General features: G+C 43.6%; 1 protein-coding gene across 7 annotated transcripts in view; it reads left to right on the forward strand.

The window, feature by feature from the left end:
- Positions 1-19,283, forward strand: part of LOC109906610 (actin-binding LIM protein 2-like) — a 109,405-nt gene that overhangs the window by 23,618 nt on the left and 66,504 nt on the right. For 2 of the 7 annotated variants that reach the window (XM_031792211.1, XM_031792209.1), the window contains exon 2: positions 17,331-17,480. In XM_031792211.1, coding sequence (XP_031648071.1) covers positions 17,331-17,480 — 150 coding nt within the window. Of the gene's footprint in view, positions 1-8,081; positions 8,446-17,330; positions 17,481-19,283 lie in introns of those variants that run through there. The other 5 variants (XM_031792208.1, XM_031792210.1, XM_031792212.1 and 2 more) reach the window with 5 other exon arrangements.

Below are 19,283 nucleotides of genomic sequence, written 5' to 3' on the forward strand. Positions count from 1 at the left end.
GGAATAGGGTGCTGTTTTCTACACAGGCTGGCAGCCTCAGCCTCTCACCCAACAGTGTTTGACTATTGATGAGTTAGCTCCAAGCTAGCTTATTGCACCAATCTGCTGTGTCAGCAACAACCCAAACTGAACCCTTTCTTCCAGAACATTCCTAGTCCCCTCTGAATGAACAAATGAACCGGATTAACATATCCAAATCACAGTCGAATCCCTGTATTAGTACAGAAGTAAAAAATATAGCCTAAAAGTGGGTCAACAGAGGTTGTGCTTTGAAATGACTTTGTGATTCTGTGCTATGACTGGGAGACTATGGGAGATCAGGTTGCCATTAGCTGGCAGTGGGGTGCAGTGGCTAATAGATGACTAGATGGTGAAGCTCTGCTGCCGCTCAGTTAATCCTTTACATCAGGCTAGCAGCAGTGTCGTGTTGGGGGGTTGACTTAGCAGAGAGTGTGTGTGTGTGTGTGTATGTATGTATTTCCAGGCTGTGAAGTCTCCTCTTTTATCCTTTTTTGTTGTTGTGTATCTCCTTATGGCAGATTTAGGTTGTGTAATTCGATGGTGTGGGTTCACTGCAGGGTTTCCCCATGTTCCCCTTGTACAGTAGCACACACCCACACACTCTCTCTGGCGTATTCCGAGTGGCAAAGTGGGTCAAGATGGTGGATGGCCTGCTGAATGTACAGGGAAGGCAGTGTCTGACTCATCCTCCTCTTCCTCTCCTCCTCTTCTTCTCCTCCCTAAGCCCGAGAGTGTCTCTCCGTCAGCGTTTGGACTCTTCTCGTACCTCTCAGTGGAACGTGGACTCATTTGAAACTCTTTTGGCACTGCCCATTTCCCTGTCGCCAGGTGGTGCTCATTGCGTCACAGGTCACAGCGTCACACTGAGGTCATATGTAAGACCTGTATTTTAGATCTCACAACTGCCTAACAACCCCCCTTTTAGATATTAAAGAACAAGACTGCGCAATGTTGGCCCTAACTGTCTCAAAGTGAATCTGTTAAAATTCACTGGTCCATAGTTCTAGAGTGTAAATGCCAACTTGGAAATATAGGAACAGGGATAGAGACAAAATAGAGAGGGAGAAAAGCTCAGTCAGTCCAGAACATTCTCTTGCTCACTGTGTACAGAACTGTCTGCACTCCTCCTCCTTTGGCACGCTCCATCCCTCCATCCCCATCACCCATGGCAACCCCCCCCCCGCCCCAGCCTCATTTATCCTCTTTCTCCCACCACCGGGGAGCATCAGTTTAGGCAAGAGGGCAAACACACACGCAGAGTTTCTGTTGATGGTCATTCCTCCACTACTGCATCCACAATGTTACTATACCAACCTGACCTGTAGTTTGTATGTGTGGGCTTGAGTCTCTACACAGTGGGAATGGGGTTTGGCCTTGGATATGAATTATTCCTATTGGCTCTCCAGCTTATTGATTTGGACTCCACACTCTTACTGGGCTTCAGAAGCACCCAACACTATAGCGTGCGTGTGTGTGTGTGTGTGTGTGTGTGTGTGTGTGTGTGTGCAAACTGTAATAAACCTGTACTGTACTGTACTTTCTCACGCACAGAGTACTGGCTCTTTCAGATGTTTGCAGTCTAGAAAATGGATAAGGGAATATAAGAAATCGCTACATCATCAGCTATATTCATCATCGCTTTCTTGCTCTCTCTCTCTCTTCCTTCTCTCCAATCATTTAGTAAATAGTCATGAATAACATTGGCCTTTATGAACAACCATAGTGGGTAAATGAGACAGTTTGATATTCTGATACAATTTAACTGAACTCCCGTTGCCACGGGGAAATAATTATGGAGTTATTATGTCCTTTTGAATCCCTTGCTGGCAATGTCAACTTCTCTTAGCAACCCGTTTCTCTCAGGGAGTTACTCATTTTTCTGCCCATTTCATGTGTGCGTGCGGTTTTAACATACCCACTCACAATAACAAACTAGCCCCCTTTCTCCTTTTCTCTCCTCACAAGCTGTGCATTGAGGAGGGAGTAGGCTACAGAGTCCTGAAAGACCGCCCTGAGATATAGAAGAGTTTTTAAGTTAAGTAGTACTTTGGCCATCCTTCTTAAAGCCTACCTCTGGCTATCACAAGGTAAGATGCTAGACTCTCGACCTATATTCTTCCACTCACCTACTCACCCAATCACTCACCCCTCCCCGCTCTCCAGCATCTGTTTCAGGTGAACGTCTTTAATACCAGGGTCCCTCTTAGCTCAAGGTGCCCTCTTCACCCCCTCATCCCTCTCTTCTCTCCTCTGCCCATCCCTCTCTCCTCTCCCTGCTGGTATTTGGTTCAGTTCTGTATGACCAGAGGGCATAGGAGAGGAGTTAGGATTTGAGTGGGGTTGGTGGTGCATTGCATATCCTCATCCCTGGTTCACACACACGCGCACACACACACACACACACACACACTCTCTCTCGAGCACTAGAGCTCACATAACGTGTGTGGATTGAATCACCCCTGTGGGCTCGGTACTCATCCATAACCCGTTCCCCATCCCAGTATCCCTCAATCCCAGTATCTCCATGAGTTATATGGGCATACATCACCGCCTGGATCCTTTTGAAGTGGGCTTGTTATGATAACTGGTCGGGTCCATCACGTTGGACACTGTGGTTTCCATGCATTCCTGCATTAACAGTCTGTTTTATGACCCTGCGATGTGCCGTATGAATTACTCCAGTGGGACACCACTGATTAATTGTGTGCATGATTTGCATCAGAATCAACTGATTGTGCACGTGGAATATGAGGGGTAAGTGTGAGGTCAAGGTTAAGGGGAGAGGATAGAGAGAATGTTCTGGTGACCTGTATTCCTATTATGGCGTACACACTGCACACTGCCCTATCCCATCTGGACAAGAGGAATACCTATGTAAGACTGCTGTTCATTGACTACAGCTCAGCCTTCAACACCATAGTACCCTCTGAACTCGTCATTAAGCTCAGGGCCCTGGGTCTGAGCCCCGCCCTGTGCAACTGGGTCCTGGACTTTCTGACGGGCCACTCCCAGGGGGTGAAGGTAGGAAACAACACGTCCATCTCACTGATCCTCAACACGGTGGCCCCACAAGGGTGTGTGCTCAGCCCCCTCCTGTGCTCCCTGTTCACCCTTGACAGCATGGCCACACACGCCTCAAACTCAATCATCAGGTTTGCAGACTACAATACAGTAGTAAGCCTGATTACCAACAATGACGAGACAGTCTACAGGGAGGAAGTGAGGGCCCTGGGAGAGTGGTGCCAGGAAAATAACCTCTCGCTCAATGTCAACAAAACAAAGGAGCTGATTGTAGACTTCAGGAAACAGCAGAGAGAGCACGCCCCCATCCACATCGACGGGACCAGAGTGGAGAAGGTGGAAAGCTTCAAGTTCCTCGGCGTACACATCACTGACAATCTGAAATGGTCCACCCACACAGACAGTGTGGTGAAGAAGGTGCAACAGAGCCTCTTCAACCTCAGGAGGCTGAAGAAATTTGGCTATGCCCATAAACTTTTACAGATGCACAATTGAGAGCATCCTGTCGGGCTGTTTCAACGGCTGGTAGGGCAACTGCACCGCCTGCAACCGCAGGGCTCTCCAGAGGGTGGTGCCATCTGCCCAACGCATCACCGGGGGCAAACTACCTGCCCCCTAGGACACCTACACCATCCGATGTCACAGGAAGGCCAAAAAGATCCTCAAGGACATCAACCACCCGAGCCACGGCCTGTTCACCTCACTATCATCCAGAAGGCAAGGTCAGTACAGGTGCATCAAAGCCGGGACCGAGAGACTGAAAAACAGCTTCTATCTCAAGGCCATCAGACTGTTAAAAAGCCATCACTAGCCTGCTTCTAACCCTGCACCTTAGAGGCTGCTTCCCTATATACATAGACTTGGAATCACTGGCCACTCTAACAAGGGAACACTAGTCACTTTAATAGTGTTAAAATAATGTTGACATACTGCTTTACTCATCTCATATGTAATAACTGTATTCTATTCTACTGTATTTTAGTTAATGCCGACACTGCTCAATCTAATATTTACAGTACCAGTCAAAAGTTTGGACACATTTACTCATTCAAGGGTTTTTCTTTATTTTTACTATTTTCTACATTGTAGAATAATAGTGAAGACATCAAAACTATGAAATCATGTAGTAACCAAAAATGTGTTAAAGAAATCGAAATATATTTTATATTTGAGATTCTTCGAAGTAGCAACCCTTTGCCTTGATGACAGCTTTGCACACTCTTGGCATTATCTCAACCAGCTTGCATTTCAATTAACAGGTGTGCCTTGTTAAAAGTTCATTTGTGGAATTTCTTTCCTTCTTTAATGCGTTTCAGCCAATCAGTTGTGTTGTGACAAGGTAGGGATGGTTTACAGAAGATAGCCCTATTTGGTAAAATACCAAGTCCATATTATGGCAAGATCAGCTCATATAAGCAAAGAGAAACAACAGTCCATCATAACTTTAAGACATGAAGGTCAGTCAATCCAGAACATTTCAAGAACTTCGAAAGTTTCTTCAAGTGCAGTCGCAAAACCCATCATGTGCAAATGATGAAACTGGCTCTCATGAGGACCGCCACGGGAAAGGAAGACCCGGGTTATTGGAAGATTTGCAAATCGAAACAGAAACGACGTTGGTTTCGAGCCAACATGGTTGCATTTCCGTGGAATTGTACAATATAAGAAACACAATGTCTTTGTCGACGGAATCTCAATCTCACATAGATACACTTCCCTCCTCTCTTCCCTCCATTCCGCCTCCACTCTGCTATGCTCTCCTGCAGCCGTCTCAGTGCAACAGTGAGTGAGGGAGAGAGAACGAGAGAGATGAATAGTGCTGCACAGCAGATGATTCATTACATTACTAACGATTTCCCCTACAGAACTACTTTACATATACAATTTACATTATTCAATGTTGTAGTTTTTTTGTGCTACTGGAATGTTAAACCCTGGGCCTTTAAGGTCCTTGAGTCGGGAAATATGTTATGATCATCAGCGGTCTCCAGCCTAATGAGGCTACATGGATGGAGCTGTGGAAGTACCCATTGTTGTAGAGAGGCCTGCTAGATGGATATGATCCAATAACATCATCATTAGCATTCGGTGAACCCTCCTGTTTGCGGGTGGACGGGCGGGTGGACGGACGGACGGACAGGGTTGGATGGATGAATAATAATCCTCTGTTTGTTGTTGTTAACACATTATCTCCTCTCCATGGTGAAGTATTTGTATGTCATGTGCACAATGACTATAGAATTGTTCCCTGTTGTCTACATGTTGCAGGCACATGTGGGGAATGATGACAACCAAATGTGTTACATTTTATGCCTGTGCAAAGCTGTGTTGTGTGAATGTTGTTGTTTACGTCTTACACTCTAGTGTTGTGATGTAGTTGGATTACCAATAGCAGATGGCTCTAGTCATCCTCTTCAAGTTTACTGATCTAAATTCCAGTTTGATTAATAGCTGCCTGCAACTCTAGTTACAATGCATAACAGACAAACACTCAATATATGCAGTTAGATGTCAGTAGAAAGGAATGTGCAAGGTTTGGGTGTTGAAAGTTATACCAAGACAGAGGTGGTAGAATAGATTGTAGTGTCCTCCATTTTGTCCCAGTCCAGTCCTTGGGAAGCTCATCCCTCAATAGTGACAAAGCACTGTTTGACATCATTCATGAGAGAGAGAAGGAGAGACAGAGAAATAGAGAGCGAGAGAACGAGAGAGATGACCAGAGGCCAGGACGAGCAGAGATGGGAGAGAGAGAGAGAAAAAATACAATGCAAAGAGAAAGACAGACTATTTCTTGAATATGAGATTGACGAATATGACAATATGACATTATGCCACGTCAATATGACATTGACGAATGAGTGACACAGACAGACAGGCAGAGAGCGAGTAATAATGTTGATCTTTCCAAATCAGTAGCGGTGTTTTAATTAAACGAGACACCAGAACGTGGGAGAAGTTTGGCGCTTCATAAATGTCTCCTTTTTCCATTATTTTTGGAGAAAAAGAAAACGGTATAATCTTTGTAAATTATTTCATAAATAGGATTGGTGGAGTTATGTCACAGATGCAGCTAACAAAAATATATGGAAATGTCTGCTCTACCCAAAATTACTACCAACTAATTTCAGCATTACCACAAAAATGGAAGAGGCAAGTGGAAGGGGGAGAAAGTAAGGAACTTGTCTGTCAACCCTGTATTAAAGACCAAAATTGGTTAAAGAAAATTGTGAAAAAAAAGAAGTATACCAGCTTCATTAAAGGACCAAAAAATTGACAGCTGTGCCATATAGATTTCAAAATAGTTGGCACATGGTTATAAAATTGGCACATGGTTATACAATTCTTGCAACCAATAGAATGTTATTTATATATATGGGGGATACAACCATCCCAGCTCTGCAGATTTCTACTTTGGAAGTAGAAGCCTAAGTGTTGTTCTCCATTAGTTTACTCCAATTACGGGAGAAGGGGAAAATAATAAAGGAAATAATATATATTTTATATATACAGTATGTACAAACATATATATCTGGGGGATTAACAAAGATGTGAAAATTATTTTGGGAAATCTGTTGCAGCTCAAGTCTACCCACAATACAATGTTCTCTCTCTCCCTGGGCTGGCTGGCTGCCTGGCTGGCTAGCTAGGTAGCTAGCTACGAAACATAAGTGTACACAATAATACCAACGTCAATATTAGCATGTGAAGTAGCTAGCTAGCTGTAAAATCACCCAAACAAACTGCAGTATTAATTTAGGAGTCTATCTCACAGAGTTTCAACTGCCACCGAGCTATAATCGGCGTCTCTGCCCAGAGTGAGAGCAGAGTGACGTTGCTTTCACACAAATATCATTTTGAGGAGGTGGGAAACTCCACTAGAATCGGATTGCGTGACGATTAGCTTAGTTGGGTGGGGCGTTTCTCCATTCATTGCCCAATGGAATTCCTATCTCCTCCTGTCTTTAATATTTCTGTTTCCTACAGACACTGCGCATTGCGACATGGTACTTGAAGGAGAAACGGAGATGAATAATTTGGTACAATGTTTAGATTTAGCACATCTAAGCAAAATCTATACTTTGTCATTATTATATAGCTATGATGCCTTTCTACACGATTTCCTGATTTTCACAGAACATATGCGCTCGCCATATTGACATGAGTTTCATGATTTGTATTTCTGCTGGACGTTTGAGAGACATGGATGAACGTCTCGTTTCTGACGTGAGACTGTGAGAGCTTGTTGTATACTCGCCGAAGTCTCAAAGAAGCGTGAGTTTCAAATGGTGAAGTATTTTCGAATGCTTATGACCGTCAATGCTGTCAGAAGTTATGTTCGGTAGTAAGGCCATTCTCACTGTGTCCGCTTGGCAAATGTTGCATTGATGATGGATACTGTCAACACAAACCCATGATCCAGGTTTCCAGGCACCGTCACTCCCCCAAAAGAAATGAACAGGCTACGTCCGTGAAAGTCTGGAATCTACTGTCTGATTCCAGTACATAGTAGTACTGGAATCTACTGTCTGTTACAGTTATGCTACTATAATGAGCTAACATTACATAACTTGAGATGATGGTGATGATAATAATGGTGTTTATAATTAAATAGGTTACCAGTAGCCTAATAAAATGTGTGGCCCTCTCCACTCCTGACCCTTTTATCCTCATTCCTGTGCACTGAGATCCGTGTGGAGTTTACTGCTACTGAAAACACATTCATTATTGAGATCACTTGGAGAGGGGAAAAAAGCACCACTAGCAAGTGCTCCCTGCCCTTTACAGAGGCACTGTCTAACATTCATTGTGCACTTGCTCAAGAGAACGTATGATATAACACTTCCGTTTTTATCAAGGTTATTTTAAATGAGATGAGTTTAATTGAATTAAATTACTCCACGTTTTATGCCGTTTTTATGATCAACTGGAAGACACCTCAGTCCACCGCACAAGAAGGCGCATCCATATTCCATAAACACACGCATCTCTATGCTTCCAGTGTGCTGGTGCGGTAAACGCCCTGTGAGAGATTCCCGAGAGGCGGTGTCATTTTTTTTATTAGGACTGGAACTTCTAGAAGATTCTATTTATATTAGATAGCTGCAATAGCTCAACAAGAACTCAGCCCTCGTACCCGAGAGAGGCTTTCGGGAATCGTATGACCTGCTGCCGCTCATCCCAAAGATAACCGACTGTTGACCGCAGCTTTCTCGCTCCTTTTCGAGCGTGCCGCACCGGACCCCGCGCGTTAGAAAACAAGACGTTTTGGAGGATGTACTACAACACCGCGCAACGGCAGGAAGAACTTGGATATTAGGATAAGAAACACCGCTCTTCGTTTTGTAAAAGGGTTTGACAGTTGAAAAAGGGACACTGACAGCGCGACAATGCCAGAAGAAAAAGGTAATATAGCGCAGGTTCGTTTTCTCCTACCGAACGTGTGTTTACTTTGTCCGGAGCACGGGTCGGTTATGGGACATAGACGCTTCTCGATGGCCACTGTAGACCGTAGCCCTCAGCGCAGTGTGCGTCGACTTGAAAGGCAATGGAGGGTTCATTGATTTATCGTTGTACAGAAAAGGTATGCAGTATTCTGCCCAATAAGACATAGCCTACCTTATCTCTTTGGACTACTTTAAGGGACAATTAGGGTTTATTCCATCATTTAATATGATTAGACAATTGTCATAAAATGAATACAAAACAGGACCTTTGTGTATTATGTAATCCTAATTAAATTGACATTAGCCAGATATTAATACCAGAAACAAACAACAACACTCTCTCAGTGTAGGCTATGACTAATAATGTGCCAGAATGATATGCGACAACACTCCATGAAGTCCCTGGCAGGGAGCACTGTGCTTTTGGGCACCAGCCTGACTGTGACACAAGATGCCTGTCTGGCTGGCCGTTCAGGCATGAAACCAATGACAAGGGGCCGATCTGGCTCAAATTGGAAAACAAATTAGATATTTTGTTATGACAGGAGATATGTTTTTGTTGTGTGTGTGTGTGTATCTGTGTGTGCACGTGTGTGTGTGTGTGTGCATGTGTGTGTGCGTGCACGTGTGTGTCTGTGTACATGTGTTATAGCAGCATTACACAGTGTGATCTGGAAAAGATGAAGTAACATCCCACAGCCCTTTCCCCTATTTTCTGATAATATGCAGCGACAAAGAGGGAGTCCAAACAAATGCCTCAGCCTATAGAATCAAAGTGTTTTCTCCGGACTGCAATGTCATGTCCTTAGCTGCCTTGTTGAGTTTGAGACACAGCCATCTTTAGAGGGGCAGCTATGTCTTGGTTATGAATGGACTGTTGGCCATAGCGGCAGTGTGTCTGTGTGGACGGGGAGGTGTGGACAGTTTGTAAGATCACAATGTGATGATGCTCGGCTTTGAAAGCTGTTCTTGTGGGGATGGCTAGCTGTCAACAGGCAGAGCGACACCCACTGGCGTGTACCCCCCCCCCCCCCCGCAGCCCCTGGAGGTAGCCCCCATAGAGTTAGGAATTACAATACTAGAATGGACATGAACCTTTAGATGGCATCAAGGTCAGGGAGTTGGTCAACCAGGGTTTGCCAGTGCTGTGATAAAATATTTGGTTAAATAATGAATTTGAAGAATTGATCTGCTCTGTATGTTTGTTAGCTATCTAGCCAGTCAGTTTTAGAGGAATGATTCCAGAAATGTGACAAATGAACTGCCGATATGCCAACATCCCGTTTAAACAATACAGTCAATCTATAGCCATTACACTTGCTGAAATCAGTAGACGATAGGACTTAGACAAGTTGTTAATGAAACAAGTACTGATATTGTATCATATAATAGAACTCTCAGCTTTCCAATAATATATATATATATATATATATATATATATATTTATGGCCTGTTTACATTTATTTTAGAAGCTATTTATACAGAAAATGTGTATAAAACCCATATAAACGTATTTATAATTATATGACTATATTTTAGGTTGACAATAATTATATTAAAATGTCTGATATATCACATGCCTTTGTTTTATATTTTTGCATAAGTAAAATCATGACAATATGTGTAGAACTGCAGGAAATTAGCTTAAAAAATGCAAATTCATCTGTCCTGTTTCTTTCGTCAGAGGAGATGAGGGAAGGGAGCACTGCGCCTACCTCGCTCTCCGAACAAATTGCATGAATTAAGGAACAGTCTGAACTAGAGAGGAGATTCTGCAACTCTTGGAGCACAATGGAAGTAAAAAACAAAAAAGAAGCTTATTCAAAGTTACAGGTTTGTTACATTTCGGCTTTTGGCCTTCTTCCTCAGAGGACATGAGGAAAGGAGATGAGGAGAGAAAGCCATGTTTAGCATTCAGACACAGGCACTTCTAAATGAACTGTCTTCATCCTAGAGGTTCATGGAGATAGGATGTGTACTATGTTCAGTTTAAATAGTTATGCATTCCTATCCCTATCCCTTGGGCATATGCCAGTGTTTTTACATCACCAATGCTGCTAAAGAAATGCCGACTCAAAGGTTATCCTGAATGGTTATTCCAGGCCTTGTTGTTCCAAGCTGGTATACACAAACAGTTAGCACAAATAGGCCTCTCTCTCTCTCTCTCTCTCTCTCTCTCTCTCTGCAGTAACCCACCCCACCCCACCCCACACACACACACAAACCAACAATACCATCTCAAGCTATGTGCTGTGATTTTTGTGCTGCATCATGGTGTCTGCTGTGTGAGCAGGTCACATGGTTCCTATATTACCCGCGCTCATTCCATCCTCCGAGCGCCACGTCTCCTCTTCTCTCATCCTCATCTCCTCTCTACTCCTCTCATCCGCCACTGACTTTGCCTTTGTCCTAGCCGGCTATGGCGTTACATTCAACTGACTTCGTACATGCTTTAAATCAGAATGTCATGGCTTCACAAATTGTCACCGACGCGAAATTGCTTAGTAATGGTCGGGTGTCACTCATGAATTAGTCACACATAGCCTATAGGCAAAGCTGGAGTCCCCTTCAACATTGCACTGATCTGAACCCAGTGTGTCAAAGCTTTAGATATCGCTGTAATGCTTAATGTCGTAAGCCCCTCGTGATGCCGTCACGTCTCAGATGTAAACAACCATTAAAGACCCACTGAAGAGGATGCTATTTAAGAGGATACTATTTGAGTGTCGTCCTTAAATACTGAGCTGCAGCTAAACCTAATCAATTCTATTAACCGAGTTACGTACTCAGTCACGGTCGGCTGGTCGGCCATATCTGGACTGACCGGCGCACAGAGCTGATCTCATCACCCAGATTTCAGGGAGAGAGGGAAAAAAGATTAAGAGCGAGATAGACAGAAGTTGGTGACAGAGAGGGAGGGAGGGTGAGAGAGAGAGAGAGAGATAACTAGACAGAGATGGTGAGAGAGAAACAATGAGATGGATGGCACTTGTAAATCATCGACAAGCATGTTAACATTGATGTCCTTGGAATGTCAAAGGCAGTAATTTGTCTGTCTGTGTCTGTCTGTGTCTGTCTGTACCAAAAAAAAGAGTTGCATCATCATCTTTTGAATGGGGATAAAGCACTCTGTAGTATTTGACCCTGGGGTCATGGGTCATAGGTCAAATGCATGTCAGATCATGTCAGGCATGACAGCACAGGTTTATCTGTGAGCCTGCATTGCTATTGTGGCAGTAAGTTCAGGTGTAGTTTTCCATTATAATTTTTTCACCATAAATCTGATTGTGATCATTTTTGTTGATCTGCATGGGGGACTCCCTGGATTTGGGGGGCTCCCTGATGTTGATAGCCATGCCAGAATAAATCATTCCAAAATGAAAGAATATGGATTACAGAGCTAAAGCTAGGGGATCTAACGCCTATCCCTGTTAAGGTACATCCCAAGGTCAATGTTTTGGCCACCAGAAAATGCCCCTGCGGTGGTAACCCGAGCATTTTAATCGTCCACCACTGCCAGCCAGGCAGATGGACCCTGCCTGGAATGGAGCACCATGGAATCGCCTTGGGTTGAGGGAACAGGGATATTTTTAGTGGAGAGCATGGCTCCTGGAACAGGAATTCAAGATGGCTGCCCATCTGGGCCACACTGACTGCTCACCTACAGTAGCTATCGGCCAACCTTGAAGGAAAAATACCTGCCTGTGTATGGTATTTGTGCGTGCACATGTGTGTGCTTATGCACGTGTGTGATAGAGGTCGACCAATTCATCGGGATGGACGATTAATTAGGGCCGATTTCAAGTTTTCATAACAATTGGAGATCGGTATTTTTGGGCGCCGATTTGCCGATAAAAAAAAAATATATATATATATATATTTTTATACCTTTATTTAACTAGGCAAGTCAGTTAAGAACACATTCTTATTTTCAATGATGGCCTAGGAACGTTGGGTTAACTGCCTTGTTCAGGGGCAGAACGACAGATATTCACTTTGTCAGCTCGGGGGATCCAATCTTGCAACCTTACAGTTAACTAGTCCAACGCAATAACGACCTGCCTCTCTCTCATTGCACTCCACAAGGAGACTGCCTGTTACGCGAATGCAGTAAGCCAAGGTAAGTTGCTAGCTAGCATTAAACTTATCTTATAAAAAACAATCAATCATAATCACTAGTTAACTACACATGGTTGATGATATTATTGATTGATTATATTATCTAGCGTGTCCTGCGTTGCATATAATCTGACTGAGCATACAAGTATCTAAGTATCTGACTGAGCGGTGGTAGGCAGAAGCAGGCACGTAAACATTCTTACAAACAGCACTTTCGTGAGTTTTGCCCGCAGCTCTTCGGTGTGCGTCAAGCATTGCGCTGTTTATGACTTCAAGCAAGCCTATCAACTCCCGAGATGAGCCTAGTGTAACCGAAGTGAAATGGCTAGCTAGTTAGCGCTTGCTAATTCTCGTTGTGTTGCTGGTTCGAGCCCAGGGAGGAGCGAGGAGAGGGACGGAAGCTATACTGTTACACTGGCAATACTAAAGTGCCTATAAGAACATCCAATAGTCAAAGGTTAATGAAATACAAATGGTATAGAGGGAAATAGTTCTATAATTCCTATAATAACGACAACCTAAAACTTCTTACCTGGGAATATTGTAGACTCATGTTAAAAGGAACCACCAGCTTTCATGTGTTCTCATGTTCTGAGCAAGGAACTGAAATGTTAGCTTTCTTACATAGCACATATTGCACTTTTACTTTCTTCTCCAACACTTTGTTTTTGCATTATTTAAACCAAATTGAACATGTTTCATTATTTACTTGAGGCTAAATTGATGTATTATATTAAGTTAAAATAAGTGTTCATTCAGTATTCTTGTAATTGTCATTATTACAAAGAATTAAAAAAATAGGCCGATTAATCGGTATTGGCTTTTTTTTGGTCCTCCAATAATCGGTATCGGCGTTGAAAAATCATAATCGGTAGACCTCTCGTGTGTGAGTGGTTGGGTGGGGGGGATATAGATGGCATGTCCCCGAGGTCTGTAGTGGTACATAGCTCAGATTGTTTTCTGGCTGTGACCTTTGGGAGGGCGACACTGTGGGTTTGTGTCTGTCAGCGAGGGAGCAGAGGAGAACAGGGTGATTGATGAGCAGGACATCTGTGCCAGGCTATAGGTCTTGGTGTTATGTGTGTTATGGGATGGGCTCAATAGCTCAGTACAGTGTTTTCTGTTAGCCTAGCCCTTGGAGGTTCTTCATAGCACATTGTGTTCCTTGTATGTCAAGAGTGCTCCTTCATACTATTTACCCTGAAATGCTCTAGGCCTAAACTGTACCCATTACAAGAGAAGCCCCCTAGTGGAATCATATTGGACCCCCCCAAGCCGTATTTATTGTCCAGACAGGAAGTGAACGATACAGGATCCACTAAACAAGTGCGTGCCAGGGGTAGTGTATGCTGGTCCGGCCGAGAGAGCGAGCGAGAGGGAGAGGGCAGTGGGCAGACCCCCCCATTTCCTCCAATAGAATAGTCTCGGCTGGACTCTTGCTGTGCCACATGGTTTCAATCAACTCAGGCTCTTGATGTGCCTCAGACCATTTTATGAGGATGCGTGACTTTCCTTCTCCCAAATTCTTGCCTTTATTGGTACAGTAGCAGCCAGTGTTGTGGTTCCAAAGTCTGGTCACAGTTTTGTCCTGTGTCGGATACATTTGTACTCTGCCTTGACTCAGAGTAAAAAACTCATCATTATCAGCTTCCATTCAGTGAGCGCGTAAAACCGCTTCTTGATGCCAAATATATCATGAACATCTTATCGCCTATTGAAACTTGGGCTTCCTACTAACTCACTATTAGTAAGGGGCGATGGGGGGAAATTGTAACAGTCTTTATATCTATTATAGACATGTTTGCGCAGTGGCGAACCGTGGCTATTGGACCTAGGCTTTCAGTTGGGGGAGAGATAGCAGAAAACCGGGCATACCTTAATGCGCCCAACTGAATCGAACAGGCCTGAGGCTGAGCCGAGCTTTCTGTGCTGCCACTCACACAGAGACAGAACCCGCACAGATAGTGCTACCAGCAACAACAACCACACGGCTTACACTAACCTACTGTACGGTAGCCTCACACCATCACTATCACAACATCCCCAACAGTGACACATCACAGGATGTGCGTGACAGGTTTGTGATGCTGAGAGGACAGTGACCGTAATAGCAGCGCAGTCCATGTGGGAGAGTGCACTTTCTGTAAAACATACAGGGCCGATAGAACGAGATAAGTCACACAATGCATGATGTGAACGGATAAGCAGTTCCATTCACTCGGACATAATAAGCCAGTAGGTCCCAATCACAGGAATACAAAAACACAACCATTAGGCGAAGCGTTTCCAAATCGAAATGCACAGTTATTACTTCCCATTGCAAACATGTTTTTTTTAAACGTTCAGCACACAAAGTAACCGATGATCTAAAGTTCAAATGCGACAGTTTCACACACGTAAAGTTATTTTCAAAGAGGTAGCAAACAACAGCAAGTGGTCTGCAATAAAAAAAATAACAGTTCCACTCGCCGTGTTTTCGATCATTTGAAACGGATGCTGATCCCTTGAAAGGTATCTTCTTGTTCGAAGTTGCTAGTGAAAAAGGGCAAATCTAACAAATTAGCAACAGCATCCTTTTCGGTAACACCTGCTGCAGCCGCTTCAAACTAGCCTACAACAAAAGCTAGCTAGACCGCGGGAAAACTATTGCTCCCTACTGCACAGTTTCCATATGTTTTTGTTAAAACAGTCCCATCCATTACAAGTCAAAATGTGATTGGTTGATTCCACTGTCACTGCACAATTCTGGCCTAATAGATTTCAATGGAAGATGCCTTCTCTCTCGCTTCTGATGGCCTAGCCAATGGCTGACTTAGCTAGAATTATCTCCCTGGAGACTACCAAAGAAAAATCCTGATTGGATATTTATTTTGCTTCAGTGTTAACCCTTTCCTTTCCAACAGAAACTGAAGAGAATAAATCAGAATATCATTGAAAATTTGAATATAATTAGAATATAATTTAACTATTATTGAACAGATTAAATAGAAATGAAAAAAAGGTATATTTTAAAACTGCATTTATTTATTTTATAAATCCTTAGCCCTTCTCTGAAGGCATAGAAGGCCCTCGTGTAGTAATAAATTGTAGAGTGGCTCTCTATTTTCTCTCAGCATTTTCCCACCATTCTGAATGTCTAAAGAATCCACAAGTTCTTCTGAAATATGAACTCTTTTTATGGTGGCAATTTGACAAAATTCCAATCATGCTCTTGAATTGGACTTGCGTTTTTCTGGTCTCTGTCTTGACTCGGTCTCGCCCCGCTCTGGTCTTGGTCTTGAATCAGTCTCGCTTTAGCTGGTCTCGAACACAACACTGGTAGCAGCATACCCACATGCTGAAGACTGGTAGTTTACACTGTAATAAGACAGAGTTCTGCTTCCTGTTGACAAGCAGCAGACTTCCAATATATGCCAGAGTATTTGATTTGATATTTTATTATATTATATGCCTCCTGTTGTACTTTCATGTGATTACTACGAATATCTCCATAAAAATGCAACAGATCGTAATCCTGAAGTATGGATTGGAATTCAAAGCAGATTTTGGGGTCACAGTGCACAACCAGCACCACACCTCTAGCCTTTATGGTGAATATCCTTGTTTCTTTGTCATCCCAAGGCATTAGTTCACGGAGGTTCATGAGATCTTGTTTGCCTTGAAGTTTGCCTCACACACTCCCCGATCCCTGTTGTTTAACCGGTCTTCCCGCTCGCTGTATAAAACTGAAAAAATAGCTCTTTAAACATTCCCAGAATGCTTTGCTCTACCTCTGAGTCTGGTTCTTCTATTCATGGCCGAGAGGCCCAAGACCTCAAAGGGATAATAAATGGCGTTGAAGGTGTTTTTCACTGTCGTCGGTAGTATTTACCATGTAAAGAGTACCTACAGGCAACAGACATAACTCTACAGCTTGTGCCTAACATGGCTTTGTTTGAGTCCCAAATCTCATTTGGGCCTAAGTAGAGGCTAAACAGGGACATTTCTCAATGGTAATGTTGGCAGGCAAAGAACAGAGAGGAGAAACTCTTGAATGAATGAATAAATGGAGGGACACTGAAGCTGAAACTGGTTCTCGGGTAAACACTAGTCTAGCAAACGGTGCCCTGCTTAGCACAGGCAGTCTATCTGAATGCCATTGTTTCCCCCTTCTTTGAACCCCAATTAGGAGTAACCATGGTGTCCAAAACAGAACCGGTTTGACGGGCATCGACGAGAGAGAGAGAGAGAGAGAGAGAGAGAGAGAGAGAGAGAGAGAGAGAGAGAGAGAGAGAGAGAGAGAGAGAGAGAGAGAGAGAGAGAGAGAGAGAGAGAGAGAGAGAGAGAGAGAGAGAGAGAGAGAGAGAGAGAGAGAGAGAGAGAGAGAGAGAGAGAGAGAGAGAGAGAGAGAGAGAGAGAGAGAGAGAGAGAGAGAGAGAGAGAGAGAGAGAGAGAGAGAGAGAGAGAGAGAGAGAGAGAGAGAGAGAGAGAGAGAGAGAGAGAGAGAGAGAGAGAGAGAGAGAGAGAGAGAGAGAGAGAGAGAGAGAGAGAGAGAGAGAGAGAGAGAGAGAGAGAGAGAGAGAGAGAGAGAGAGAGAGAGAGAGAGAGAGAGAGAGAGAGAGAGAGAGATCAGTGATGGGATGATGACTTGCATGGGTGAGTATGCGAGCGCTTTGTGTCATTATAAATGGAGAAGGGTGTGTGCATTTCCTATCTAACCTCGGTGCCGCTCTCCGTTTCTTTCAGTGTTTCATCAGCAGGGTGTCCACAGCCCTCTGGAGCAGGGGGTCAGCAGCAGCAGCTCCATCCCCTGTCAGAACTGTGGCAAGGCCTGTAAGGGAGAGGTGCTGCGCGTGCAGAACAAACACTTCCACATCAAGTGCTTCGTCTGCAAAGGTACGTCGGCCTTGACCCCTAACCTCTTGATCCAGTCATTTAGCAGACGCTCTTATCCAGAGCGACTTAAAGGAGCCATTAAATCAAATCAAATCAAATGTATTTGTCACATAGAAATACATTTGATTTGATTTAATTGCCTTGCAGATGTTTCACCTCGTCGGCTTGGGGATTTCGAACCAGCAACCTTTCGGTTACTGGCCCAATGCTCTCACCAGATACAGATACAAGGACACACAAAGACTGCTGACTAGTTATCATGAGCACAGGCAGTTAGCTACTGGGTTTCCTGCATTCTTATGGGCATTGGTTATAGCAGGTGCAACATACAGTCATCATGTTTGCTACCGTATCTCACTCACTCACCAGAGCACTACCATAGAAAACAAACAGGCTAGGTTAGATAGGGCAGGTCAAAAAGCAATCAAAGAACAGAAGGATCAGTGTATCCTGTTTTGTCTCTTTTAATGTGTGTGTGTGTGTGTCTGTGTGTGTCTGTGTGTGTGTAGCTAAAGAGTTGGCTGCTGTGATCTCATATTCAGCCCACTCCTCCTTTCTCTCTCAGTCATCTACATTGCACTCTGTAAGGCCCCAGTCTTTCACTAGGGGCTGGTGTCAGTGTGATGTTGTTATGAACACAAGCGGGGTTGCTAGGAAACCAGCGGGGTCGGGACAATGTTGGGCACTTCCTTCAGTTTATCACGTTTATTCTTACATCAGTGTGTAATGACACTGGACCCCCCCCCCCCGGCCATTCAAACTCACATCTAGGAACGAGGGATAGGTAAAAAGGAGAGAGGAAATGAAGAGGAGCTGAAAAATAAAAAATAAAGGCAGGTCTAGACTCTAGTGAGTGACACTGTCTAAAGAGATCATCCTCTCATTTAGGCTTAGGTGGTATCCAGATTGTCATACCTTCATATCGACCTTGTGCCATACCGGGATATTTGGTAATGCCGGCACTGGACACAAGGGGCGCTATTTTCAGACTTCACTGAGCCGTTGTAATCGGAAGGTTAGCAATGCTAACAAGGACATGTAAAATCCCATATAGAATGATAACTAGATGCTAATGAAGGCATTGTGACCATTGTATACAGTCTCTGCCCTAAACTGGGCAGACATCCCAGTTCATAATGTTATACAAGTAACTCTTAAAAATGCTACTCACGGTTTGCTGCACGCACAAAACAAATATTAGACAGCAAAGCTCTTGATCCAGGAGGGGAATCTCTGCTGTTACCAGCAAGCTAAACTTCGCTAGATAGCTAACTAGCTACTGAATTAGCAAACCAAATGAACAACTGCAGAGCATTTAACACATTTAAGAGAGTTAACTTAATAGTTATAAGATATCTAGCTGGCAAACATTTAGTTGCGAATTCCATACTCTAAGTAGATCACCTGGTGCACAACAGTGAGTGACTCACAAGGCTCCAGTCTCTTGTCGTGCTTGTAAACAAACAATTATGTGACAGGTGAAGTTAAGAACGCGATATTCTTTATCTCCTAACATATTGCGCAAGTTGACTACTGGTATTTGCTTAAAAAGTCGCGGGCAAATATTCAAATGTATTAAAAAACATCAAAGGAATAGTTTCAACGGTATTGACGGTATTGTAGTACAATCCCGTAGCTATTTCAGAATACCGCCCAAGCCTACTCTCCATGTTGAAATGTTTATCTCTGGTTTACTGATTCATAGGGGAAGTCTGGTCCGAGGGGAAATGTGCTATAAGTGTGAAGATTCTTACACCTGCAATAGTATTTTATTACATTTTCTTTAGCAATTCCTACATTTTC

Source organism: Oncorhynchus kisutch, linkage group LG16, assembly GCF_002021735.2.
Source record: "Oncorhynchus kisutch isolate 150728-3 linkage group LG16, Okis_V2, whole genome shotgun sequence".
Taxonomy (NCBI): domain Eukaryota; kingdom Metazoa; phylum Chordata; class Actinopteri; order Salmoniformes; family Salmonidae; genus Oncorhynchus; species Oncorhynchus kisutch.